The following is a 25,540-nucleotide window of genomic DNA, read 5'->3' as shown; positions in this document are numbered from 1 at the left end:
TACTCCTTAGTTATGACTCCAAATGGTATCCAGTCTCTTGACATTCAGGAAGGAGATGGAAACTGAGCTGTTTTGTAGAGCTTTTACTACATAGATAGTTGCTAGAAGGGGAATGAACAATATTTCTTTCATATTGCAGATTTTTTTTACTAAATGTATTACCTATTTGGTTATTTTAATATGTGCTGAGAGTCTTGCCAGAGTGTGATAATATAAAAATGTAAGTAAGTGAACTATATTACTGTAAATTATTTAATGAAGGTTAGAATTATTTAATGAACATGGTTTGGAGAATGTAGACATTCTATTCTAAAGCATCGTAATACCCTTTTTAAAACTTTGTAGGTGTAATTATTCTTTAGTAGATTTAATATAATTGAGGTTATTTAAGTGATTTAACTGGCAATACATTCATATTACTCTTGCTACTAGAAGTGAATTCAACTCAATTGTGATAGTTTTAATATGCATGACATGTTAACATTTGCAAAGAAATCTTTTGAAGCCCACCCATGACCAGGAGCAATCCATTCTTGTCATGGTTGTCTCAGCAAAAAATACTTTTGTGAAAGCAGTTTTCTCACAATTTGTAATAGGCCATGTCCTGTAATAAAGCTCATTAATTCCAGGAACCACTTAATCCCCCCCCCCCCCAAGAAATTATACTGTTAAGTGCTGTTGCATTCCAGACTTAAATCCCCTTGAGGCATTGCAAAGTCTTTGATTGTGCAGTTTTAACTTGATGTGTATGTTTTCTTGTTGCACTTCCTTTACTATTGTAGGAATGTTTGTACAAGTATTTACATATTTAGCATTTTTTAGAAATGAAAGAACAAAGAAATTGCATTTCCCCCCAAATATTCAGCCAAAGCCTAAAAAAAAACAATTTTGCAGTTTTTTGTGGTATAGTTGCTAATTAAATGCACTAATTTTATAAGAGAGGGAGGGAACACTATAGCAGGCCTTTATTTAAATAGCTGCCACTGCCCTTCTGTCTAAAACCCTACCCAAGCATTCTTGAAAAGGATTTCTACAATGTTTAGGCTGATGGATTATACATGGGAAACAGAATGTAGAAAAAAACCCACTAAAATTAGCAGTGCAGCTTATAAAAAAATATTCCTGAATCTGGAGCTTTTGTTCTCTTCAGGGATTAACATGGGAAGCCTGAATTATTTAAATCTACCTATAACTAAGATCTGCAGTGAGGGAAAATGAGGGAATTGGGTGAGAGCCTGAACTGCACAGCTCAGAGTCAGAGGAGAAAGCTGAAGTGAAAGAGAAAGGAAGAAGTGATAAGAGTCCGATAATAGCCATCTGACTAATAAGGGGGCAGGTTTCCTAAAGACAACCAAAGAACCCTTTTAGACAAGGAAAGGAGATAAAAGTGAAGAATCGTGTCTAACTGTGTCTTTTGCTCCTCATGAGAACCAGGTTTATGGGTACAGAAAGCCACAGCTTGCAACGGAGAATTGCAATATAAGCATTGTTACACTAAGTAGCTCCAGTTCTTCATGTCGCTGCTTTGCACAGCATCCAGGCATCCACCTACTGCAGGAAGGAATACCTCAAAGACTCTGCTGAACATGATCACAGCAACTGGTTGGACTTCATATACAAATTTTCCACTTAATGGTTTAGGGCAGGGGTGGCGAACACGCGGCTCGCGAGCCGCATGCGGCTCCCGGCCAAAATAAATGAGGCTCTTTGCCTTTTATCATTATTTAGTATACTGTGGCTCGGATCGCGCGCTCCCTTTCGGAAGCTGGGGAGGTCCTTTGCAGGCAGCTAGAACGGGCCGCCTGCAAAGGACTTCCCCAGACTTGCTTTGAGGAGCACGGGGCGACTGAGGCTAGTTGTGAAGCCCCAAAGCCCCCACCGCCACCGGAAGAACTGCTGCCACCTCCTCCTCCTCCTCTAACAGGCAGCACTGCCGGATTTGCCGCCCGGCGCTGCGGCTGAGATGAAGCCGCCAAAGCTCCAGCTGGCATCTCCGCGCGTGGCAGCGGCGCCTCCCCTCCGCTCGGAGCAGCTGAGCTCAGTCAGCGCTGGGTTACCCCTGCCCCCTCCTCCTCCTCCTCCGTGCTTTTGAGGAGCCATGAGGCTGCAGGAGCCAGTAGGAAGGCGGGGGGGGGAGCAGGGGGAAAAAAGCCTCATGGCTTCTCAAAAGCACGGAGGCGCTGAGCTCAGGAGCAAATCTGGTGATTCTGGAGGAGGAGGAGGAGGTAGCAGCAGTTATTCTGGTGGCAACTCGTACTCGTCGGCATCTTCAGCAGAAGCCCTGCCCACAATGAAGAAAGCAAAGATGGAGCAGATCCACGCAGATGACGTCGCTGCAACATGACTGGAGGAGGAATTCTGGGAGTTGAAGTCCACAAGTGTTAAAGCTGTCAGGTTTGAAGACCCCTGGGGGTTTTTTTCCCTAAAGGGTTAGGGGTGCAAGGGTCTTGTAACTTGACAGCTTTAAGAGTTGCGTGCTTCAAATGCCAGAGTTTCTGAGCCAACATTTTGGTTGCTAAGCAGGAGCGTTGTTAAGTGATACTGATATTATATAACACTTTGAATTAAGCGGGTACCTTGAAGAAACATAACTTTGAGTTTCAAATAATACTGATTTCGTTGTTGTCTTAGGTGACATCTGTGAAAAAAATTCGGGTGCTCAGGCATGAAAATGTGCCGCTCAAACACTATACTTTTCTGCTCACATCGAAAAAAAATTAGAGGGAACATTGCTTCCGGGTCTGTTTTGGCAGGTCACTGCGTGGTGTGGCTCTCTGACTCTCACAGTTTAAAATTTTGGCTCTTTTTGTCGAACTTGTTCACCACCCCTGGTTTAGGGCCTGCTCCCTATTCCTATGCAAACTAAGCTGGAGAAATAGATCTGAAATGCAGGACCTTCTCCCTAATATTCTGACAAGAGAAATCTACCTTGGCCTTTACTGCTCATGCACACCCTCCCAGCCCCGCCATAGCTGGCCAGGGGATTGCGAGAGGAGAAGGAGTGGGAGGAGGAGGAGAAAAGGGGAAGCCTCCACCGGGCCTTGCGCTCGTTCCTCAGCCAGCCCAAATTTCCAAAAAGTTGCCAAGAAGAAAGAAAAGGAGTAGCAAAGAGCCCCAAGGAGAGCTTGCTGGAAATGAGAGAGTGAAAAGAGAGGGAGGGAGACTGGCTGGCGGGTGAGCATCTTTGCTGAGGGCGCTCCGGCTTTCTCTGAGCTTGACATCCGGGATGGGTGTGTGAGGTTCGGCATGGCCAGCCCCTTTTTCCCCGCTGACCTGAGCTTTTTTAAGTCGCAGCTGGCCACTGTGGGCCCGTCCCCCTTTCCATCATTGTCCCGTTCTCCGTGATCCCATTCCCACCCTGCCAGCCCTTTTTTTAGTGAGGCCGGCATCAGTCACAACCATGTCGGGCCAGTGTCTTGGGGAAGAGAGCAGGTTGTGCATCTCCCCAAGCGACTGAGGCACGTCCAGCTCCAACATGGGCTGGAAGAAGCTCCAGGAAGAGTGAGGCTCCGGAGAGTCGCTCCCGGCCACTTCTCCATCCTCCACCGTCACCCTTACTTTCTCAGGTGAGGATGGACTGGGAGGGGAGGGTGAGGGGCAGAGCCAGCCAGTGATAGACAGGGAGCCACAGCAGACGCCCAAAGAGCCGCATGCAGCTCAGGGTTGCTGACCCGCGATAGAATTTTGACTGTAAAGCAATGTCAGAAATCCAAATTACATTTGTAACTTTAGTAGGAAAGAGTAAAATTACATTCTAGTGTCAATGCTATAAAATATATGGCGTAAATAGACTTGAAAATTTCTATTGAATTTTGACCGATATACATCAAGAACAGTATTGTAGAGCTGGAAATTCCACAGAAAAGAGCATTTGGCAGAAATGATTGAGAGATTGCAGTAACTATCCTGTGAGGAAAGACAGTATTTGAGGATTTTAGCTTTAAACAAGAAGACGGAGAGAGGTGGAGCAAACATGATAGATAGGTGTAAAATACGGTGATATAGTTGGATACTACCATGTTTCCCAGAAAATAAGACCCTGTCTTATATTTTTCACCACCAAAAAAGGCACCAAGTCTTATTTTGGGGGAGGGGAATGTTGTTCACTGACTCACATCACTTCCATGTGTCTCCCAGGGCCTCCTTCTCCCTGTCAGAAGCCTTCAGAAACTACTTCTGTGACTGGCAAGGCTTTCCTGAAGGCCTCTGCAGCCAATAATAGAGCTCTAGATTGATCAAGAGACCTCTGTTATCGGTTGCAGAGGCCTTCAGGAAAACCTTGCTGGCTGCAGAATAAATGCGCCCGTAAGGCAGGTCTGTGAGTCCTGGCTGCAACTATCCGAAGATAACTAGTAGGGCAGCTCCACCCCCCATCCCCTCCATAGCTTAATTTTTACCCATGCACCCTGGAGTGGGCAGGGTCTTAATAAGGGCTTATTTTGGAGGTAGGACTTATATTGGGCGCACATATAAAAATGAAGCTAGGACTTACTTTCGGGGTAGGTCGTATTTTCGGGGAAACACAGCAGAAACCAGGGTCAAGCAATAACGTTCACTGATGGGAGAGGGAGGACACAACTAAGTTATTTCATTATCACATAGTTATATCTTAGTGTGGAATTTGCTTCTCTAAAATATAGCAATGGCTGTTTATTTGACCATTTTATATGGGGATTAAACCAATTCACGGAACATAAGTCTGTCAATGGCAATTACAGTAGTCACCACAGGTATTTATCATTTATCCCAGTGATACTATGTTCCTGATAATCCATTACTAGGAAACATTTGTGAATGTGTGGCATTGTACTAGTCCCTCACTTGTAAGTTTATAGGTGTCATATCTGCCATTGTGGGAATAAAACGCTGGAGTAGACAGGCTTTGGATCAGATCCAACTGCTCTTTTTCTGTCTTTCTTACAGACAGAGTGGCAACAATTGCCTCCTTCTTTCTTATTAAGAAGTATCATGTAAAATACATGGGTTGGAATTATCAGGAGAAGAGGCGGAGGAGATGTGGCCTGCTTATATATAAACGTATCAGTCATGAGGCATCAGAAGATGCTTTGTGATCCATGGCTTAGGTGGTGATTGTAGAAGAGTGAAGGGGCTTTTTGCAAAACGCCAGCCAAGAGGAAAATATAAAGCAGGATATTTTATATTTCCAACCTCCTATTCAGCCTGTGGCATTCTACTTCTCTCTATCTACAAGGCTTACACCAGAATTGCTGTGTATTTAGATCTAATAGTGGGAAATCAAGCTATGCATTAATTTTGGCAATGACAGGCAGAGAGAATTCTAGGATTTGCCAAAAAAAAAAAAACCCCACCGTATTTGTGGTACCTCAAAAAGTGATGCAGCAATGTTTGAATAAATATATTCAAATTAAAATTAAACGTAGGTGGCAAAATGTTAATAAAGCAAGAATGCTGTATTAAGTAAACTACAACAGCAGCAAATTACTTAAACCATTAATTATTTTCATGACATAATTTAAAATGTATGATTGAGAGATTCAGAAATTAAAGCATTTAGTTAAACATAATACCAGATATGGGGGTGATGAGCCCATGCCTGCACTGCATAATCAAGTAAAAGTCTTTTTAGGATGTTTATTTATAGTATTTGGACACCATCTTAATTTGGCCACTTTGTCTTTTTTGTTTGACAATGCATTTTGATAGAAAGTTTACTCTATGTTTTGGTAAAGTTTACTGATTATGTACTTGCTTTCCTTTCCATGTTTAAGGATTATATAGTTTCTTTTAATTTTAAAAAATCCATTGGGGATAGAGGGTCTTCTAGTATCAAACTAATGTCTTGTTTCCCAGCGTTGGGAAATTCAATATTTTCCATTTTTTTTGTTTTTTTATTATAGGCGGAAAGCCAAGTCAAAAGCTCCCCTTCCTCCACCTGAAGCTAAAGTTACTGATTGCTCATCATTTGATGATCTGCAACTGGCTAACTGCACAATGGACCAAAAAGAAAATGCAATTGACAGAGACATTCAGCTGTCTGTGATTCTTCCTGGAGAGGTGATCAAGACTACTAATATTAACGGCAGGTATGTTGAACAAAATGTTGAGGCTGTTTTGTGGATGAAAACTCTTTTTTCAGAGGGGCATGGATTTGCCTATAATTCATTAAGTTAAATGATTTACATGACTGCCAATCTCACACACAGATTCTGAGACTTTCAGTACTAATGCCAAGGTGGAAATCTTTCACATTAAGCTTCACTCCTGACACGCCCATGTTTTTTGTCAGTGATGTGGAAGATATTTGTGATTGTCACCTTCACAGATTCTAAAATTTTCCAGGTTAGTTGGCAACTGAGGGATTTCCTAATATTCTTCCATCCAGATACTAACCAACTCTAACTCTACAGTAATATCAACTTATTTGGCTAAAAATTGCCATCTTCTGTATTCAGGATGGTTATAATAGTTTAAACAGAATTTCATTACATCAAACATCTTCAGTAGGAAATGAGCAAAATAGATTAAGAACAAACTTTATTTCCAGTTAGGCAAAATGTCTATTTACTTAATTTTAGGCAGCAATGAAGGTGTTGACATTTCATGTTGAAATTGTTCCGTTTTTGTCTCCCTTCAAAGTTTATCTTGTGAGATATGCCAGCTTTGAACATCATTGAGGAATGGGACTAATGTTGGTTTCAGCCAGGCTTTCTATAGAAATCATCTAATTGGCAACTAATTTTCCAACCTTGTAAGATTCTTATTATCATCCAGGATTCAGGTCTTGGGATTATTCTAGGACTCTTGGGGTTTAACATCATAAGATTGGCTATACCAGCGCAGAGCTTAGTGTCTGCTATAGTTACATCACTTTCGGGTCTCCTTTTCTCTTCAGAATTAGATACTTTTAATCTTTTCATTGCCATTTCTTACCAATTCTTGATTATTGTAATCCACTCAGATTTCATAGCTGTGTATATCTTTAGTCTGCATAGAAGGACTGGTTCATTTCTTAAGATCTAGATAGACTGTATCTATATTCAGAATCTGACTCAATTTTTGTCTTCATCTGATTGACTGGTAGTAGACCAGTCTTCTTTTTCTCATTATGAAGATATCACTAGAAACAATCAGTATCCTTTATGAGAACAATTACTGCACAAGTTCAATATTTTTGAATGATATAAGTCAGCCTTCAGTTTTTTGAAATGACTCTCTTAACATTAATACAAAGTGATATTTAGTAGTGGTGGCCACTTGTCAAAGTTAAAGTTTGCACTGGGATACTGATTGCTTCTAGTGATAAGGAGGATCAGAAACTAGAATGGCTTTGGATAATATATGAGATAAGATGCTTAGCATATACACCATTTTTTAGTGTTGGAAACGACCAACTCCAAGGAGCAGATCATGGTTTTCAAACTATTGATTGCTGTTAAGTTATTGGCATTGAAAAGTCATGCTTCTGGTCTATTGGTGAACCTTGAAACCATACTAGAGAGAGAATACAGTAGAGAGCAACACTACTCTGTGTCATCCATTAACCAGCATTCCTCCTTTTCTAGGCATTGTAGGAACCATAGATCCATTTCTAAGCAATGTTTTCAGCCTTAGTGTTCATCCTAAACTGTTAGATCTGTCTGATCTTTTCATTCTTTCAAGAACTGTCCTTTCCCCCCTAGAGATGTTGAGATCAAGTCTAAACTGGTTTTGGCTATTCTTATCACCCCCTCCCTTTTCATGTTCACAGCCTTGTGTTTGGAGGCACACTGACTCACTTGTAAAACTGTGATATCAGATTGCTGGATATATGCTGAGGGGAATGCCATTGAGTTTGGTGCTCTCCCTTCTAAATTTGACACCCAAAAGAAAGAAAAAACCACAAGCATTATTTGTACACACCAACACTTCTTTCCAACCTTTGGTTCTGACATAAACTGAAATAAGTTCAGCTTCTGTCCATGCAAAATATCTTCTTTCACAGGAGAAATAATGGATTCAGATTCCTGCTGTGTATCTTTAATCAAGGATTGAGTAGATATTTGCCACATTCTTTTCATGTTGCAGCTGAATTTGAGCAAATTAGGTGGAATATTTTCACAGCCTCAGAGCCTCTGCTTGTTGCTGTAGATGCCTTCTTGATGTGTTGAGATGTGAGTCCTTCCATACTAGTTCTTTGGGTTTGTTGATCTTTGTTTTGACTCTGTCAGATATCATCTTTCATTGCTATTAAATAGTTTCTATAGTTAAAGGATCAAAAGAACCATTATAACTTACCATTCACATTTTTTTCTGTGGATTCTTGATTACTCACACATCAAAAATGGTGAGTTCACAGAAGAAACCAAATTATCTGACATTCAATACACAGAAAACCATGTACAGAATTAGTTCTTTAAATGATTATTTACCCTTTTCACCATGCTTATACTGTCTCTTCACCTTTTCTTACTGGTGGCTCAATTCTTGTTTGGAGCTGGGAGAAGTAGGGAATTGATTTCACATCATCTCTTCTATTTGTTATCAGGACCAAGCCAAGCACTACTTTAAAGGTACAGATTATGGTGAAAAACCTCTGTACAGAATGTCAGTATTGTATATGGAAAATTAAACTCAACTTTTTAACTCAAACTTTTTCTTCTTTTTTTCAAAAAATAGTCACTGACATTTCTACAAAGTTCTTTTCTTGCCCAGGTGTTCAGATATTTCTGTGCAACTGCATTTCGTGATATCAATGTAGGCAGCTGGCTTGTGTCAGCAACACAACAGCTGTTGGAAATAAATAATCACTTTGATAAAACAAACACCTGGATAGATTAAGAGGAAAAGAATGACTAATCTCTTATAAAGGTTTTGATAGAAGAGTTTAAACCACAGATGACACCAATCCCAATCCAAAATAATGCTAGTTACCTTTCTGAGAAAGGAAAAATATGGTAATTCTAAGCATTGTTAATGTGGGTAGGGATTGCATTGCAGGAATTCCTTTATGAATGATACAATCGATTTATTTCAAATGCTTCAAAGGTTTAGGAATGTAAGAAGCTTCATGCATGAAAAAATAATTCTTTATAGTCAAGGCAGCCACTATTATGCAGTGGCTTCCACAGCAAGTAGCAGTGCTGCTAGAATGATGCATGCACTTATATCTTCACACTAATGCTGTCACGGTGTAGTGAAGTCAATCAATCATTATTATGGTCACAGACCAGCGAAGAAAAGGATTTAAACAATAATAGTAAAAAATAAAAATAAAAGATAGAATAATATATTGTGATTGGTGCTGGATTAACAGTGGGCATTAAAGTTTGCTTAGTTTTACATACAGCATAGCAGAATTTGGCCACATTCAGAGAAGCAATTTCATATTCATCTGATAACAGTAGTTGCACATAAAAAAGATCAGTATTTCCTGGATGTTTTATTAGATAAGTGGTTATCAATTGAGTCCATACGTCCTTATAGAAGACACAGTACAGCAGGATGTGAGCTATAGTTTCAATGGTCTCTTATCCACAGAGGCATAATCTCAGCTCATATGGTATTTTTTTGTATTGGCTCTCCAAAAAGTGCTGTCGGAAGTTCATTGCAGTGCCCTTAAGGGTTAATGCCCTTTGGATTTTTGAATGGTTATTTGATGTACATATCTTACTGCTTTAAAGGGGAGAGTTTGACTACTGAAATAAACATTCTTCGGAAGAGCAGCCCAATCTTGTTGGATTTCCAGATTTTTAATACATTGTTTAAGTGCACACCCTTACCCCCTCATTAGAAGCACTTCCCTGGAGAAATCAAGATACAGGAGTTTTTTGAGATGGTCCTGAACCATACTGATTTGAAATTGTGTTTTATAAAGAAAGAACTCAAACCTGTAAGGAAAAAGAGTAGTTTTAACCAATGTGCAAAAATGTAAATCCATGTTGCTGTCTCGATTTTGGCTAGTCCAGACTCCCTACTACATTTGGGATGCAGTGTGCTACCTGAAATATGCTCTTAGGGATTTAGATTGCCCTACCCAGAGGAGTAAAAGAGGAGTAAAATCAGGGGTGGGTGCCTACTGGCGTTAGTATCTGTTCACTTCGCTAGCATGCACGCTAGACACACATTGCACGCACATGCGCAGTTCACTGTAAATTGTTCTGCGCATGCGCGAAGACCATGAAAAGCTAATAAAAAACATGCTGGCAGCAGAGACCAGGGAACCAGTTCAGGGGCGTGGCCAGCCTGGGTTGTTGCCGGTTCTGCGACCCAGGCCAAATTACTGCTACTGGTTCACCCGAACCAGTATGAAACGGTAGAAACCCACCTCTGAGTAAGATCCTAGCTGAGCCCCAAACAACAATTCTGAGGGGTTCTTAGCTGAATATAATTTCAGTGCTCCAGGAATACACTGTGCTCCTGGAAAAATAAAAATGTTGAATTTCTATATTCTGATCTATAAACTTGCCTGAGATAAAAGACATAGTCTATTGAATATTCACATTTAATATTGTATCATTTTTTATTTTAGCAAACCAATGATGGACTTACTGGTATACCTTTGTGCACAATACCATTTAAATCCTGCAAGCCACACTATTGATCTGATGTCACCTGAGAAGAAACCAATCAAATTCAAACCTAATACACCTATTGGGGTGCTTGAAGTTGACCAAGTGATTTTAAAGCCAAAACAAACAGATAAGAAAAAGCCTATTCCTATCATCCCAGAGGTGAGAGAGTCTTACTATCTTCATTCCTCTACACATTTCCTATATTTAACTCTTAAGTGAATTTTATTCTGAAGACTGTGGAGGTAGCAACAAAATTGTTCATTAAATTTTCTCTGAATTATAATTATCATGGGTTTTGCTTTGACACACACAGACACAAACACACACACACACACATGGAAGCAGTAATACCCTGCTATAGGCCATATGTCAATTAAAGAGTGCTCACAGATGCCAAGGTGCTTGTGATACTGCATAGTCAGCATTTGTGGTTGCACAAAATTATTATTTTTTAATTCAGATGATTTGAAATTTCATGTCATTTGAAATAAAAGTTCGTTAATCTTGTGGGACGTTGTATCCTTGTGCAAAATTTTGAGATACAGTTGTAAAATCTCACAAGAATACAGGGATATTTTAATATGCAATTAAAAAAAATACTTTGGCCACTAATGTATTATTAATTTGTAAGGTTTATACTTCTCAAGCAGATCTTCAAGACGCCTAATAAAATTAAAAGTCATGCCATTTGACTCATTTAAAAAAAATCCATTGCTGATCCATATTTTAGATTTACCTGTTCAGGCTGCAGTTATTTGATTTGGATCCTTCTTACCTAGAGAAGATGGATGCGTCTTCTGTTTGTTTGCAACTTCTCCCTAATATCCTAAAAATTGATCCTGGCAGGCCTTCCTTTTTAATAAGATTTCTTGATGTTATACTTACGATTGTTTTCCCCTTTTCCTGAGGGAAAAGAATATTAACCGCTAAAAATAACCCTGCCCGAATTCATTCCACAACGTATCAGTTTATGTGTGAATGAGGAAGGCCTAGCTTTGTATCTTTTAGGGAACTGTGAAGTGGAATTGAATTTTCTTAAATTCTGAGAAGAGTTGAAAGATGGGACTGAATTACTATTCTATGATATTTTCCATATGTTAAATATTGCAAACATGTTTTGTATTAATGGACTCTGTCGAGCTATAGTGCACATGGTGTGTTGAACTGTTTTTTAAAAATTGTATTGTTTTAGCAAACTGTGAGAGTTGTGGTGAATTACAAGAAGACACAGAAGACAGTTGTCCGAGTTAGTCCTCATGCACCACTTCAAGAAATTGTGCATCTTATCAGCAGCAAATGTGATTTTGATCCCTTACACACTGTTTTACTAAAGACCTATCAATCTCGAGAGACTCTTGACCTGACGAAAACTCTTAATGACCTTGGACTCAGAGAATTATATGCAATGGATGTCAGCAGAGGTAAGACTTATGGGTAGTCTGTCTTCAGAATGGTTTGCTGAAAGAAATGCTGCAAATTCATTACACTTTTTCGGGTTACACCATGTTTCCCTGAAAATACAACGTCCTCATAATACAGCCATGCCACACTTTTCTGGTGGGAAAAAATATAAGCCCCCCCCCCCCCTGCATATAAGCCAACTGGACAACCCCCCACCTCCGTCCAGGCAGAGCGCCGCTCACCAACCTAGCAGTATCCCGAAGGTGCCTGGGAGGCAAAGGTGATCGCGTTGCTTGGTGCCTTCGGGATATCACTAGGTTGGTGAGCAGCACTGTGCCCAGCTGAAGAGGGGTTGCCGGGCGGCTGCTCTCTTGCGAGTGGGCTCCGAAAGAGCCGGTCACAGCCTCATAGGCGAATGGCTGTGTTGTGCTGTCGCAGCAACGCAACATAACAGCCATGAAGCGACCACGCTCACGAGCAGCCACCCGGCAAACCCCCTTTGCAGCCGGGCACAGCGCCATTCACTGATCTAGGGGTATTACCAAGCCGCGTGAGTGCCTGTTCACTGCCGCCCAGCTCCCGCACCTTGGCCCTTCCAAATGCCAGTGAATGGCCCTCTGCATGGATGGACAAGCCGTTCTGGGTGCATGCTCTATGGTTGTGCGCTCTGCAGGCAGCTGGCCCACAACCATAGAGCATGCGCCCAGAGCGTCCACTGCCGAAAGACTCGGGTTGGAAGCTGCGGAAAAAGCCAGGCTTGGATGGCGGCGGAGGTGCCCTGGCTCCGTAATGAGAGCTGGGCCATGCATCGTGAGGCTGGGAGGTGGGTGAGCGAGAGCAGAACAGCCGCTAGTGCAAGCCCCCTCTCCAGCCGGGCAGAGCGCCATTCACTGGCATTTGGAAGGCGCCAAGCTATGGGACCCGGGCAGTAGCGGCTAGGTCAGTGAATGGCACTGTGCCCGGCTGGAAAGGGGGTTTGCCGGGTGGTTGCTTGTGAGCGTGGTCGCTTCATGGCTGTTGTGTTGCGCTGCTGCGACAGCGCAACACAGCCATTCGCCCATGAGGCTCATTGGGAGTCCGCTCACAAGAGAGCAGCCGCCCAGCAACCCCAAAACAATAAACCCTCCCCCCATAATAAAGCCCAAGCCATATTTTGTAGGTAAAAAGAAAATAAGACCTTGTCGTATTTTCGGGGAAACACGGTACTTCTATTTCTGCATTCTTTTATTGATTTAAAATAAAAGACACTACATGGTTGAGTTTTTTTGTTTTTTGAAAAGTATAAATTACATATACATTATATATAATATTAATGATATTAATATAATAATATACGTTCATTTTCCATTTATATTGCTAGATTATCTCATAATATGCTAGATAAAGTAACTTTCTAATATTTTATTTCCTAATTTTGGAATCCAAATCAGACAATTTTTCTATTTCCACTCACATGTTCAAAGTTCATTCTGTTTCCCCCTTTTCAGCTTTCCGGTATAATCCCTTCCCCAAGACAGCTGACCATAAAAGGCATGGGAAACCAGTGCAAATGGTGTCAGATAAGCCATAAAATAGGAATATCTCAACATAGTGTAATAGTTATAGTATTGGAGTAGGACTTAGGAGAAACAAGATTCAACTCCATCCTCAACCAAAGAAACTCAGTGAATGTCCAAAAGATGCTTTTTCAAGAGGGAAGCTTCTTCAGCTCTGACTGGATGGTGGGGAATGGAAGCATTTTTGGTGATATCTATTTGTGGATTTGTGGATGTATAAATCCTTCTAAGCTTCTTGGATGAGAAGCGAAATGTCTTCAAAAAAACCCCCAGAAAGTCCAGTTCCCTCTTGAAAAAACAACTTTGGGACAACCATGACCAGGATGACTGAGAATCTCCATAGACAAACTCAATGGATGATTTTAGGCCAGTCATACTGTATCAGCCCAATCTATTCCTCTTGATTTGTTTTTAAGGTATATATTGGAAGGAATTTGGTGTGTGAGACTCTTAAGAAAATACTCCTTTGTTTACAAAGGCCTCCACGAGTGTTTTAAGCAATACTTTATTCATTTTTTTCTATCCTGTTTTTATTTTTACAAATTTCTTAAGGTGGTGAACATTTCCAAGAGACCTCCTTCCTCCTGTTTTCCCACAACAGCCACCCTGTGAGGTGGGTTAGGCTGAAAGAGAATGACTGGCCCAAAGTCACCCAATCGACTTTCATATATATGCTTCTGGAACTTTTTATAGTGTAGAATGTATTGTCCACTAATTTACAATAGGGCCTTTCTTTCTAGATGGGATCAAATAGATGTTTTTTTTACATCTTGCCTGTATAGCCTTCAGATGTTCTGTTGAAACTTTGTAAAGAAACATTTTAAATACAATTACATTTGCATTTCTTTTTGTCTCTCTAGCCACGCCAACTACTGAATACACCTTGTCTTCATTACAAGGTGAGTCATCTTGAACTTAGGAATGCCAACAATAAAACATTGAGATTCACAACTATTCTTATTCAATGATGTTAGAAGTACAATACTAATTATCATTCATCTAAATGGGATAACACTGGATTTATATTTGATAACATTGATTATGTGTAGCACATCTAATATAGGATTACTCTTCAATGCTCAGATAACTGTTGAACAACAATAGAGTAATTGTGCCCAATTCTTTCTTTGGCCTTACCTGAGAAGTGGCATAAGGCCCGGAGAAGAAAGAAAATATACAAAACTTTCCACTCTTAAAAATTTCTACTATATCACTGGAAGTACATATTTTTTGTGGAGAAACTCAGAGATTAAATATTAACCACTCTCACCCAAATTAATAAATGTGACAAAATGTATTATATAGCATGTATTTGTATAAAATCAATGGTCATCATGATTAAAAATGAAAGAGAAAAAGGGGAAACAGGTATCTAGAAAACCTATTATTTACTGCTCTGAAGATTATGATTTGTTTTATCAAAAAACTCCTTTGTGGGAAAAACAAATCCTAATTCAAATGGTGACAGATGGCATGTATTGGTACTGTATTCCATTATTGCAAATGGAGCATGATGCTTGATGCTTTGATCTCGTTTAAGTTCTAGGAATATAGCCAAATAAAAATAAGCCTCAAATAATATTGATGAAAGCAATTGTATCTATAAACTTGGAATAAAATTGTTGGTTGGTAGATCTGAAATCTATATATATTTTCTAAAGAAATATAATATGTTGTTGAGTATAAATAACAATATCTCAGTAGACTTCTCTGCCTTTTCCCAATATGATTCCCTGAAAGTTATTTTTACTTCAATCTCCTTCTTCCCCACCTTCCCCACTTTTTCCCATTTTATGCATCAGTAGAACCTAAGTAGGAAATGGACGGATGTGACATAATATTTTTACTTTTTAAAATATTAATAATAGTGGACTCTTCTTTGTATCATGTAATATTAAAAGGTCAGGGTTCCAGCTAAGGATAATCAAGGTGGGAAGTTTTAAAAAGATGGGAACTGGAATTTCTTGCTTTTTTGAAGAGACTCCTATTTTTACCCCAAAGTCTAGTTTTTACAGAAAGATTGGGTAACTCTATGTAGGTAACAATTCTAAATATGAAGTATTGCCATTTTAATTAGTAGATTTTATAAAATGTTTGTTGAAGAAGAATGTTTTATGGAGAAGATTGTTCTTTAAGATTTGCAATATATATTTAAGACTAGAAATATACTGTATATAGCACATGGGAATTCAGATACATTTATTTGGGGCCAGGGAAATGAGATGTTTAGGATTGGTTTCACTTGCCATTGGTAATGCTACCATAACAAAATTGGGATGCTAGATACTATAGACTTTTATGTTTTCTTTCTTTGTTGGGCTAGCTTTCATTCACAGTCCACTTCCTTTCAAGTGAATGCAGAATGCCTGTTTGTCAACCTTGGACAGTGTTATCTATCTAGCGCCATTTGCAATGGGAAACAATGTTTACTGTGCTAGATCATTTATTCATTGCCAGTTGCCTCTTTGTTACAAAGAGCCTGAGCTGACTTATTCAATTTTTAAATATTGTTCCTATTATAATATATATATATATATCCCACTAATAAAAAAAATATCCAGCATTCAGTCTTTAGAAGCTGATTAGCCTTTAGAAGGCCAGACAAGGAATAATGGATGGAAACTGATCAAGGAAGAGATTCAACCTAGAAATAAGGAGACATTTTCTAACAGTGAGAGCAATCAACCAATGGAAAAGCTTGCCTTCATAAGTTGTGGGAGCTTCATCACTGAGAGCTTTCAAGAAGAGACTGGACTGCCATTTGTCAGAAATGGTGTAGGGTCTCCTACTTGGGTGGTGGGTTGGACTAGATGACCTACAAGGTCCCTTCAGACTCTGTTAATCTGTAGAAGGAATTATGATACAGTATAGGTATAATAGTTACTTCCTAGACAACTGGAAATTGAGGAGACTGTTAGGTAAACAGGTAATTGCACATTTTTCTGCTTTTCAGTGAAAATGCCCACCACTGTTCACAGGAAGACTATTAGAAGAAAAATAAAAAAGCCTCTGCTCTGATGCATTGATGTTAAATGCAAACTAATTCAATTGCTTGGATTCATAAAACCCCATTCATTTCTTTGCAATAAATCTTGCTTAGGAGAATTCTTTGAGAATTATGCATAGAAAGAATCAAATTTGAGTTTTCAGCAGCTTTTATTTTATATATTAATCAAAAAAGATATGCAGATTACATCTTGCTTTGATACAGATAAAATAGTTTCAATCTAAAATGGCAGAAAATGTGTCAGACTAAAGATTTATTATCTGTATTACAAAATAGTTTCCCATTGATACTACTGAACATCGTACTGATTTTCAACAATCTATTATAAAATAGAAAGAGAGACACAGTGAAGAAAATAAGAATAGAAGTTGGAAGTTGTGACACAAAGATACTTTTTTTTTAAGACTCTTTTCAGAACGCACAAAATTCAGAGAATTTGAAGGAGAAAGAAAAAGGATTCTTTGGCATTTTTCAACGGAGCAAAAAGAAACGGCAACAGGTAACAAACATATAAATGTTCATAATTATGGTAAGGTAGAAGGTAAGCTTGAGCCGGTCATTTTGAGCTGGCCTGGATGGTTTGTCCTGCTAAAGTTAACTGGAGTGGTTATTTTTTAGCCCCTTAACTTCTTTCAGTTTCTCCCACAGAGGAAATGGCCCATATTTCCTGATCAAAAGTCATGGAGCATCCCCATTTCTTTGCTTCTAAGAATTACTCTCTTACACACATAACATCCGTGCATGCATCCTCACTATATCAGTCCCAGCTCTTCCTTATTATCCAAAGATTGCAACCTAAGGAAACTATTCTACCCAAGCTCCGAAGACTCTATTTTTGAGCTGTTTTCTTAGATTTAACCATTGTGCAAATATTAATATTGTGACATCTCCTCCTTGCCTAAGGAATAAGACCGTCTGTGGTTCTGTCTCATTCTTCCTCCTCAGTGTAAGGATTCTCTGAGCTTGGGAATGAGAATATTTGCAAAACATTGCAGAACGAGAATAGAACAGAATTGTTGACAAATGGAAGCAGTGGAAATTGTTGATAGGTGAAAATTAAAATTATAAATAAATAAATAAGAATAGATGCACATTATATTTGTGTCTTGTAAATAGCTAGCTAGTTTTCCCATAGACCGGGGTGTCAAACTCGATTTCATTGAGTTCCGCATCAGGGTTGTGTTTGACCTCGGGGTGGGGGGGAACCTGGGGAGGGGTGGCCAGGGTAGGTGTGTCCAGCTCAACATCACTCTTGTCGGGGCACCTGTGGTGGCCCGAGCGCTCTACCAGTGACAATGGAGCTTGGGTGGACCGTGCACGGCCCTGTTTATGCTACATTTGAATGTGGCCTTGTAATAAATGTGAATAATTCTTGGTTTAAATAAGTTGGATGGTTGAAAATCTAATCTCTTTTTTTCCTATCTCCACCCCAACCCCAATAAGGCGGCCAGTGCTCCTGGAACACCACTCATGGACAAGCCAAGGCCGGCCTTCTCTGTGAGATCCAGTTCAATTTCAAAACAGTACGACTCAAACACTCTGCCCTCTGAAATGCCCAAGAAGCGCCGAGCGCCTTTACCTCCCATGCCTGCTTCTCAAAGTGTGCCCCAGGATCTGGCTCAAAGCCAGGACAAACCTAAGATCTGTATGCTGAAATCCAGTAGTGTGGATGAAACTGATAAGGTTGGTTATTAAACGCTTGCTCTTTATTTCTCTCTAGGAATAATTTTAAAATAGTGTCTGAATAGTTTAATGAGAATAGTCACCATCATACCTTCCAATTAAATTGTGAGAGTTGACTTAACCCAATTTTAAATGATGCTTCTGAAATCAACCATGGCCACAAAATTACTTCTTTATGTTCAGATTTCATACTGAGCATAATGGATCAATGACACCAGCAAGTGAAAATTCAGGACATATTGGTTGGAAACAAGCAGAAGAGGCCTTCATCCTGCAGTGGATAGACAATGGCTAAAAGGATGATGATGATGATAAATATATCGGATACGTAGACAGGGTAGATCAGTGATGGCGAACCTTTTTCTTATGGTGTGCCAAAATTGTGTGTGCACACGTGCCCACACTAATTCAATTCTCCCTGCCCACCTGCACATGTGTGTGCAGACACATCCACCCATGCACATGCGTGCATGGCCCCCCCAGGCTCCAGAGGCTTTCCTGAGGCCTGGGGAGGGCAAAAACGGCCTCCCCTGGCTCACCAGAGGCCCTCCAGAAACTGGAAAGCAGTCATTTCTGAACTTCCGATTGACCCGTTGGGGCCTTTTTTCGTCCTCCCCAGGCTTCAGGAAAGCCTCTGGAGGCTGGGGAGGGCGAAAAGTGGCTCCAGCATCCCAACCGGAAGTTTGTTCCTGAACTTCCGGTTGGCTCATTGGGGCCATTTTTTGCCCTCCCCAGCCTCCGGAGGCTTTCCTGAAGCGTGGGAAACTCCCTGGCTCTCCAGAAGGCCGAAAATCAGCTGGCCAGTGCGCCGGTGCTGACAACTAGCATGCCAGCAAATATGGCTCCGCGTGCCACCTGTGGCACATGTGGCATAGGTTCACCCTCATGGGGGTCGATCATAAGAAATATATTGTATGAGTTTGGGATGTAAGCCTGTGTTTCAGGGATTTTTTACATTTATGGTAATAAGACATGGAGGAACATGCTAAAACTTTGCTCCTATAGGAATCCTTGAAGAAAACTTCCAAATTAAATTGTATATTCTTATACTTTCAAAGGAAATATGTGGACATCTGATAACTGTGCTTACGGAGGAATTTATTATTCATAGAATCCTTCTTCACTCAAACTAGCATTTATTATCAAACTTCTAAAGCAGTGGCTTTAGATATTAACCTTTAATTTGTAGATGGAATTTAAATATTAATATTAAATGCTGAAAAAGCTTAATATGATCAAAACAGTTCAGTAATCATAAGTTTAGATAATTGCATTGGTTGTTAAAAGTTGTATTTTGAAGCGATATCAAATTGCAATTCGAATTCAACTTTCCCAATCAAACAGATGTTTCTGAATTTTTATTAAATGTGAAAAAGTATAGTTTAAGTATAAAATGAAAAAATATTTGAAAATTTGTCTTTTCCAAATTGTCTTCCTCATCTCTTTATGGAAAATATAGTTAAATACAGTACTAGGAAAAGGTTTCCCAAGCAGTTCAAATGATTGCATTATTAGAAACATGTCCGAGCCTAAGAAAATCAAATTTTACTTACTGGGAGAACATGGGATGTTTAAAACTAATGTTTTTATCTTAATAACCTTGCCTGTTTCTATATAAAGCATTTTAATGAAGTTATAAAGGAGGCTGCCAGGTCAAATCTATCTATATAAATCCCATACATGCTGAATTTATTCCAGCATAGTTTGAGGGGGAGGGAATTAATGCCCTTAGTAATATCTTAGTAAAGCATAAATTGTCAGTTGTGAATTCCAATTAAAAATCAAAGCTAAGTGTATCAGCGTAAATGGGAATATGTACACTGAGACAACACTTTGAATCTTGAATAAAAGGCATTTTTATAATATCCTAGAATATATGAGCATGCTATACAGATGAAGAGAAAGTGAAAGAAGAAAAAGAAAACCAGGCCCAGTAGATGAATGGAACATAAGTGCAATCAGTGAATAGTATTCACCTAAAGTATAAGTTATTTCTAATTTTTATAAAGCCTTAACCACAAGAGTGCGCTGTTTAACAGAGGTTTGGAAATCTGTATCTTTAACTTTAAAAAGTCTTCCTTTGGGGAAACTCAGTGGTCATCTCAGTGCATTCTTCAAATAATATCAAAGTAAACTGGTTATGGCAGTTAAGAATCTGTAAGCAGCTGTGTAATGCAGGCATAAATTTATGCCTGTCCAGATGTCTTAGTCTAGTTTGTACTTTGCCAAACTCCTGGTAAAGCTGTGTCCTGGGAAATGTACCAGCTTTAGAATAATAGATTAAGCATTCGTAGAACCAAATAATATCCTCTCAACAGGACATACTTTTTTCACTCATCATCTTTACATCTGTTTCTGCCATTCCAATTGGTTAATTTGTCCACATCTCCCCTTTCTTCTGTTTTGTGGTCATTCAAGTTTCCACTCTTTCATTTTCATGCATATATTTCTGCACTCTGACTTCCATTGCTCTCATTTCCATCATTTACAAAACCCTTTACACTTCTCTCCAACTTTGCAGTTGTTTCTCTATATATTTCACACAATAAATTGTTCATTTCCTCCCCTGATCTGCTTTCCATTGTAGTATGCAAACTTCTTAATCCTCTTTATGTCACTATTAGCTACTGGAAACTGCCGTCATCCACTGGCCCACACTATTAACAGCCTGTGAGGGACTTCAACATAAGTCTCTCCTACTTTAACCACTGCTTTCAGATAAGGGTTGCTGGTAGGCCAGATTCAGAATGATGATTTCCCACTGTAGTGGGAAATAAAATCATAATACTTTTGTTCTGAAAGCCACTTGAAATTGTTTTTCTGTGAAATGCTTACAGTGGTTTTTCTATTTTGGTTTTCACAGTGTCTCTTATCCAGTGGTGTGTTTCAAAATTTTTTAGAACCTCGTCTGTAGGTGTGGCCTGCTTTGTGGGAGTGGCTTGCCAGCCATGTGACCAGGTGGGAGTGGCTTGCCAGCCATGTGACTGGGTGGGTGTGGCCAACTTGTAAAATGTGGTGAAACTCACTTAACAACGCTCTTGCTTAGCAACCAAAATGTTGGCTCAAAAACTGGCATTTGAAGCAAGCAAGCTGTCAAGTTACAAGACCGTTGCACCCCTAACCCTTTAGAAAAAAAAACCCAGGGGTGTTCAAACTTGACAGCTTTAAAACTTGTGGACTTCAACTCCCAGGATTTCTCCTCCAGTCATGTTGGCTCAGGAACTCTGGCATTTAAGTGTGCAAGTCTTAAAGCTGCCAAGTTACAAGACCCTTGCACCTCTAACCCTTTAGAAAGCCCCCCCCCCCCGGGTTGTTCAAACTTGACAGCTTTAAGACTTGTGGACTTCAACTCCCAGAATTCCTCCTCTCGCTCTTCATCTTGATGATGTGCGGATGGGTGCGGGGAGGGAGCTGGAACCGGTTTTAAACGGCACTGTAGATTTGTGGAATCTCTTCTATAGAAGAGGTTAGAAGTGGCAGGAACCCACCCCTGCTCTTATCCCTTTCTTTAGCTCCTCAGCTGCTCTTTTGTGGTCATTGAGTCCTTTCCATGGATTGATCTCACTTTCCGACTCAATCTTTTACAGATCGAATCTTGCTACTTTAACTTACTTTCCTAAATATATGATAACAGCGATTCACAGTCTCTTCCACAATGTGCACCTGAAATTGGCCTGGCTTATTGAATTATACTTTTTCTGTTTTCTATTTCCTATTATATAGTTAATTTAATTCCATCCATTGATATCCAATATTTATATTTCTATTTATATTCCTTGTAGCAGATGTTGCAATAATGAAAAAAATCTCTTCCTAAAATATTACTAACCTATATCCTACATCAGTGATGGCGAACCTTTTTTCCCTTGGGTGTCAAAAGCCCACACCCATAATTCAATCCCCCCGTGCCCTGCCCCCCTGCACATGCACATGTGACCCCCCCAACCCCCATTTTGGGCTAGCAGGCCTCCCTGAAGCCTCCTGAGGCTGCAACCAGCCCATTTTCTGACTTCCAGTATGTTAGATTGGGTAGTGAGAAGGCAGACACAGGTTTATAGCAACAACAGTCTTTATTAACAGTAGAACAGTATGTACAATCCAGTAACTGCTTGGTCTGACAGCAGACCTTTTATAGGGAGCTGTCAGACCTCTCAACCAATAGGATTGAACCTCTGTTCCCGCCGAAACAGAGGACCTTGGTGGAAACCATGGTAGTTAGAGTGAATATCTAACACAGTAGGCCCGTTTTTCGCGCCCCCCCCCCCCCCCCCAGGTTCCAGAAGCCTTCTAGGAGCCCCCTGGAGGCACTCCAGAAGCTGAAAATGGCCCATTTCTCGACTTCCGCTGGGCCCGGTAGACCAGTTTTTCACCATTCCAGGCTCCAGAGGCTTTCTAGGAGGCTGAGGAGGGCGAAAATGGCTTCCTCCTGGAAGCTCTCTGGAGGCTGAAAACTCCTTCCCAGAGCCTCCACGCAAACCCTGTACTTACCTGGCATCACGTGGAGGCTCCTGGAAAGGGAAGGGCAGTGTGGGCAAGCCAGCCAAAATTCAACTGGCCAGTGCGTGCTTGCGTGCTGGAGTCGAGCTAGGGCAACGGCTCATATGCGCACAGATATGGCTCCATGTGCCACCTGTGGCACATGTGCCATACCTTCCCCATCACGATCCTACATTATTGGCCTTATCCTGTCTTAAGTAATTCCAGCTTTAGCTTTCTAATTACTGACTGGTACTATTACATTTTTGTTAGACGTTTCATTTAAAAACAATTTAAAATTTGACAAAACATTCTTCTATGCCTGCCTCCATTTCATATTGCACCATTGTACATTACATTGATACTAACAGGATATCCACTAATATTGTTAGATATGATTATTGTTAATTGAGCGATAGTGGAACACGTATACCTCCTTGAGTATTAGGCCATTCTGTACCCTCATAAAATTGCATGTCCTTTTAAAAAATACTTTTTGTTGAAGAGTTTAATAATAGTAAAAAGATACTACAAACTGAAATCAGAAAGGAAAAAAATCTGTTTAAATTCCATCAAGGTTTTATAGAATGTATAGAAATATTTCATATTTTAACCTTGATCAAACCAGCAACTTTATATTCCTTTCTTTTACTTCTAACAGTCTTATCTTTAATTACTCAAGTCACTGCGATAGGATTGAATCTTCTTTCGAACTTACTTTCTCTCATCTCAAGAGATTTCTTCTAGGCTTTAGAAACCCTCTTTTGTAAATCCAGTGGTAAATCTTGTCTAGGACATGGTTTCATATCGTGAAAAGTACATAGAAACATCTGGTTTAAAGTTGCCCATTGCTATTCATCCAAGTTCTCCTGTCCTAAAACTTGCAATCTGCAGTGCTTCACTTCTTGGTTCATGTGTCTCACATTACATTTTTTTAACTGTATACCTATTTGTAAAATGTAGAAGTTCTCTTTCAATGCTAGGGATTTCCTTGCAATATTTCTCTAGCTAAATCATCTCTTCTCTCATACCAGCATTCTTCCTTGTTAATTAGAATGGGGGGGGGGGGAGACTAATAAAATCCAGTGGATTGATTATCTGACCCCTGTGTCTTTGTCTCCTGTTTTTCAGACAGTTTTGAGAGTGTGCTCTGTCTCATATAGCTACTGCTGAGATGTAACTTAAAAGGAGAATTCAAAATGACTTGCTATATTATCTTAGTACTAGACTAAACTAAAGCGCCTTTGTCCCAGCTGAACAGTTTGCTCAGTTTTGACAAAGGAAAGCAGTTATCCATGCTAAAGTGGTAATATCAAACAATGGCAAAGAAAGCCAGCTAAAAAGAATAAGTTTCACTTATTATAATCTGCTTTTTGGGATTTAAATGGAAAATATAAGAATTTGATTAAAAGGTAAAGGTTCCCCTCGCACATATGTGCCAGTTGTTCCCAACTCTAAGCGGCAGTGCTCATCTCCATTTCAAAGCCGAAGAGCCAGGCTTCTCCCTGGTCATGTGGCCGGCATGACTAAGGCGCACGGAACGCTGTTACCTTCCCACCAAAGGTGGTTCCTATTTTTCTACTTTCATTTTTACACGCTTTTGAACTGCTAGGTTGGTAGAAGCTGAGACAAGTAACAGGAGCTTAATCCGTTACGTGGCACTAGGGATTCGAACCGCCGACAACCTTTCTGATTGACAAACTCAGCGCCTTAGCCACTGAGCCACCGCATCCCTTAAGAATTTGATTATCTTCTTTGAATTTTCTCATCTTACTTGAGAAGTAAGTGAGATGTGCAACCTAAAATTGCTCTGTGTCAGCTTTTTCCAGCCATAGCCCTTCAGATGTGATAGACTACACTCACCAGAATTCTCAGACACTTTGGTAGACATTTGGGGAGCTATATAATCCAGTACATTTGAAAGGCTACTTTTAAGATATTGAAAGTTTCAGGTTTCAGAACTACATAGTCCCTTCCCCGAGTATTACAAAGAACAACCAGAGGTAATTTTTAATTTGGAAGAGGGTACGTTTGCTGACATGCTACTTTTCTAAATGCATGAGATTATTTATGTTTTGTTTTTAACCGATGGAGAAGTTTGCTGGAGCACCATCTTCTTGGTCTCAAAGCAACATGAAATTGTTGTGTGACACCGAGGACAATAAATTGTGTGTGTGTGTGTTATATGGTTAACTAGTTATTCAGTGTTAACATTTAACATTGCTTCTTAGCTTAGGAAGTCACTAATTAGAAATTTGAAGATGAAGTTTCCCTTAAGTCAACATCTGGTGGTGATACAGAACCTGTCCGTATTGTTTCCTTGGTAACGGTATAGAAGTCATTTGCCCCCGTTGGCTTCTAAAATGCTTTTTGACTTGCTGGGCTAACCTACAAACCCTGGGATTTCCTGGTGCTTTCCCTTCTGAGTACTAAACAAGCTTTTTCAAGATCATCCAAGGTCTGCTAAGTGCTGCCACTTCACTGTTAAATAATGAGCGAGGTCTGCACGGGCAGATAGATTTTAAAGCTTTAGCTCACTTGTAACATTTAAAGGTTTACTTTTTTTCTGAACAACACGCAAGTAGATTTTTCCCTCAGCTAAATATAGCTTGGTAGAATAGAATCTAGGATGAATAAAATATAGGTTGCCATTCCCCCCCCCCTTTTCTTACAGCAAACGCTAGTAACATTGCCATTGTGTCTGGACTGTGAAGGTTTATGATCCCAGACAGATGTTGGGGTCTACAAATCACTTGGATTACGTTACAGTTACTTAAATGTATTATTAGTCTTTAATTATTTATTTATATATGTGGGAAAATATATCCATGTTTTCATAACTCCAAATTAATGCTTAGTTGGCTGAAATAATCAATTAATTCAGG

At 39.8% G+C, this 25,540-nt stretch overlaps 1 protein-coding gene across 6 annotated transcripts in view; it reads left to right on the top strand.

The window, feature by feature from the left end:
• COBLL1 (cordon-bleu WH2 repeat protein like 1) overlaps positions 1-25,540 on the top strand; it is a 132,835-nt gene that overhangs the window by 82,132 nt on the left and 25,163 nt on the right. For all 6 annotated transcript variants that reach the window (XM_081939686.1, XM_081939687.1, XM_081939682.1 and 3 more), the window contains exons 2-7: positions 5,880-6,065; positions 10,490-10,691; positions 11,725-11,953; positions 14,350-14,388; positions 16,901-16,995; positions 17,940-18,179. In XM_081939686.1, coding sequence (XP_081795812.1) covers positions 5,880-6,065; positions 10,490-10,691; positions 11,725-11,953; positions 14,350-14,388; positions 16,901-16,995; positions 17,940-18,179 — 991 coding nt within the window. The remainder of the gene's footprint in view (positions 1-5,879; positions 6,066-10,489; positions 10,692-11,724; positions 11,954-14,349; positions 14,389-16,900; positions 16,996-17,939; positions 18,180-25,540) is intronic.

This window comes from Natrix helvetica (assembly GCF_964273705.1).
Source record: "Natrix helvetica genome assembly, chromosome: 1".
In the NCBI taxonomy this organism is placed as follows: Eukaryota; Metazoa; Chordata; class Lepidosauria; order Squamata; family Natricidae; genus Natrix; species Natrix helvetica.
Note: the sequence above shows the minus strand (reverse complement) of the source record. Positions and strands in the feature narration are given on the sequence as shown.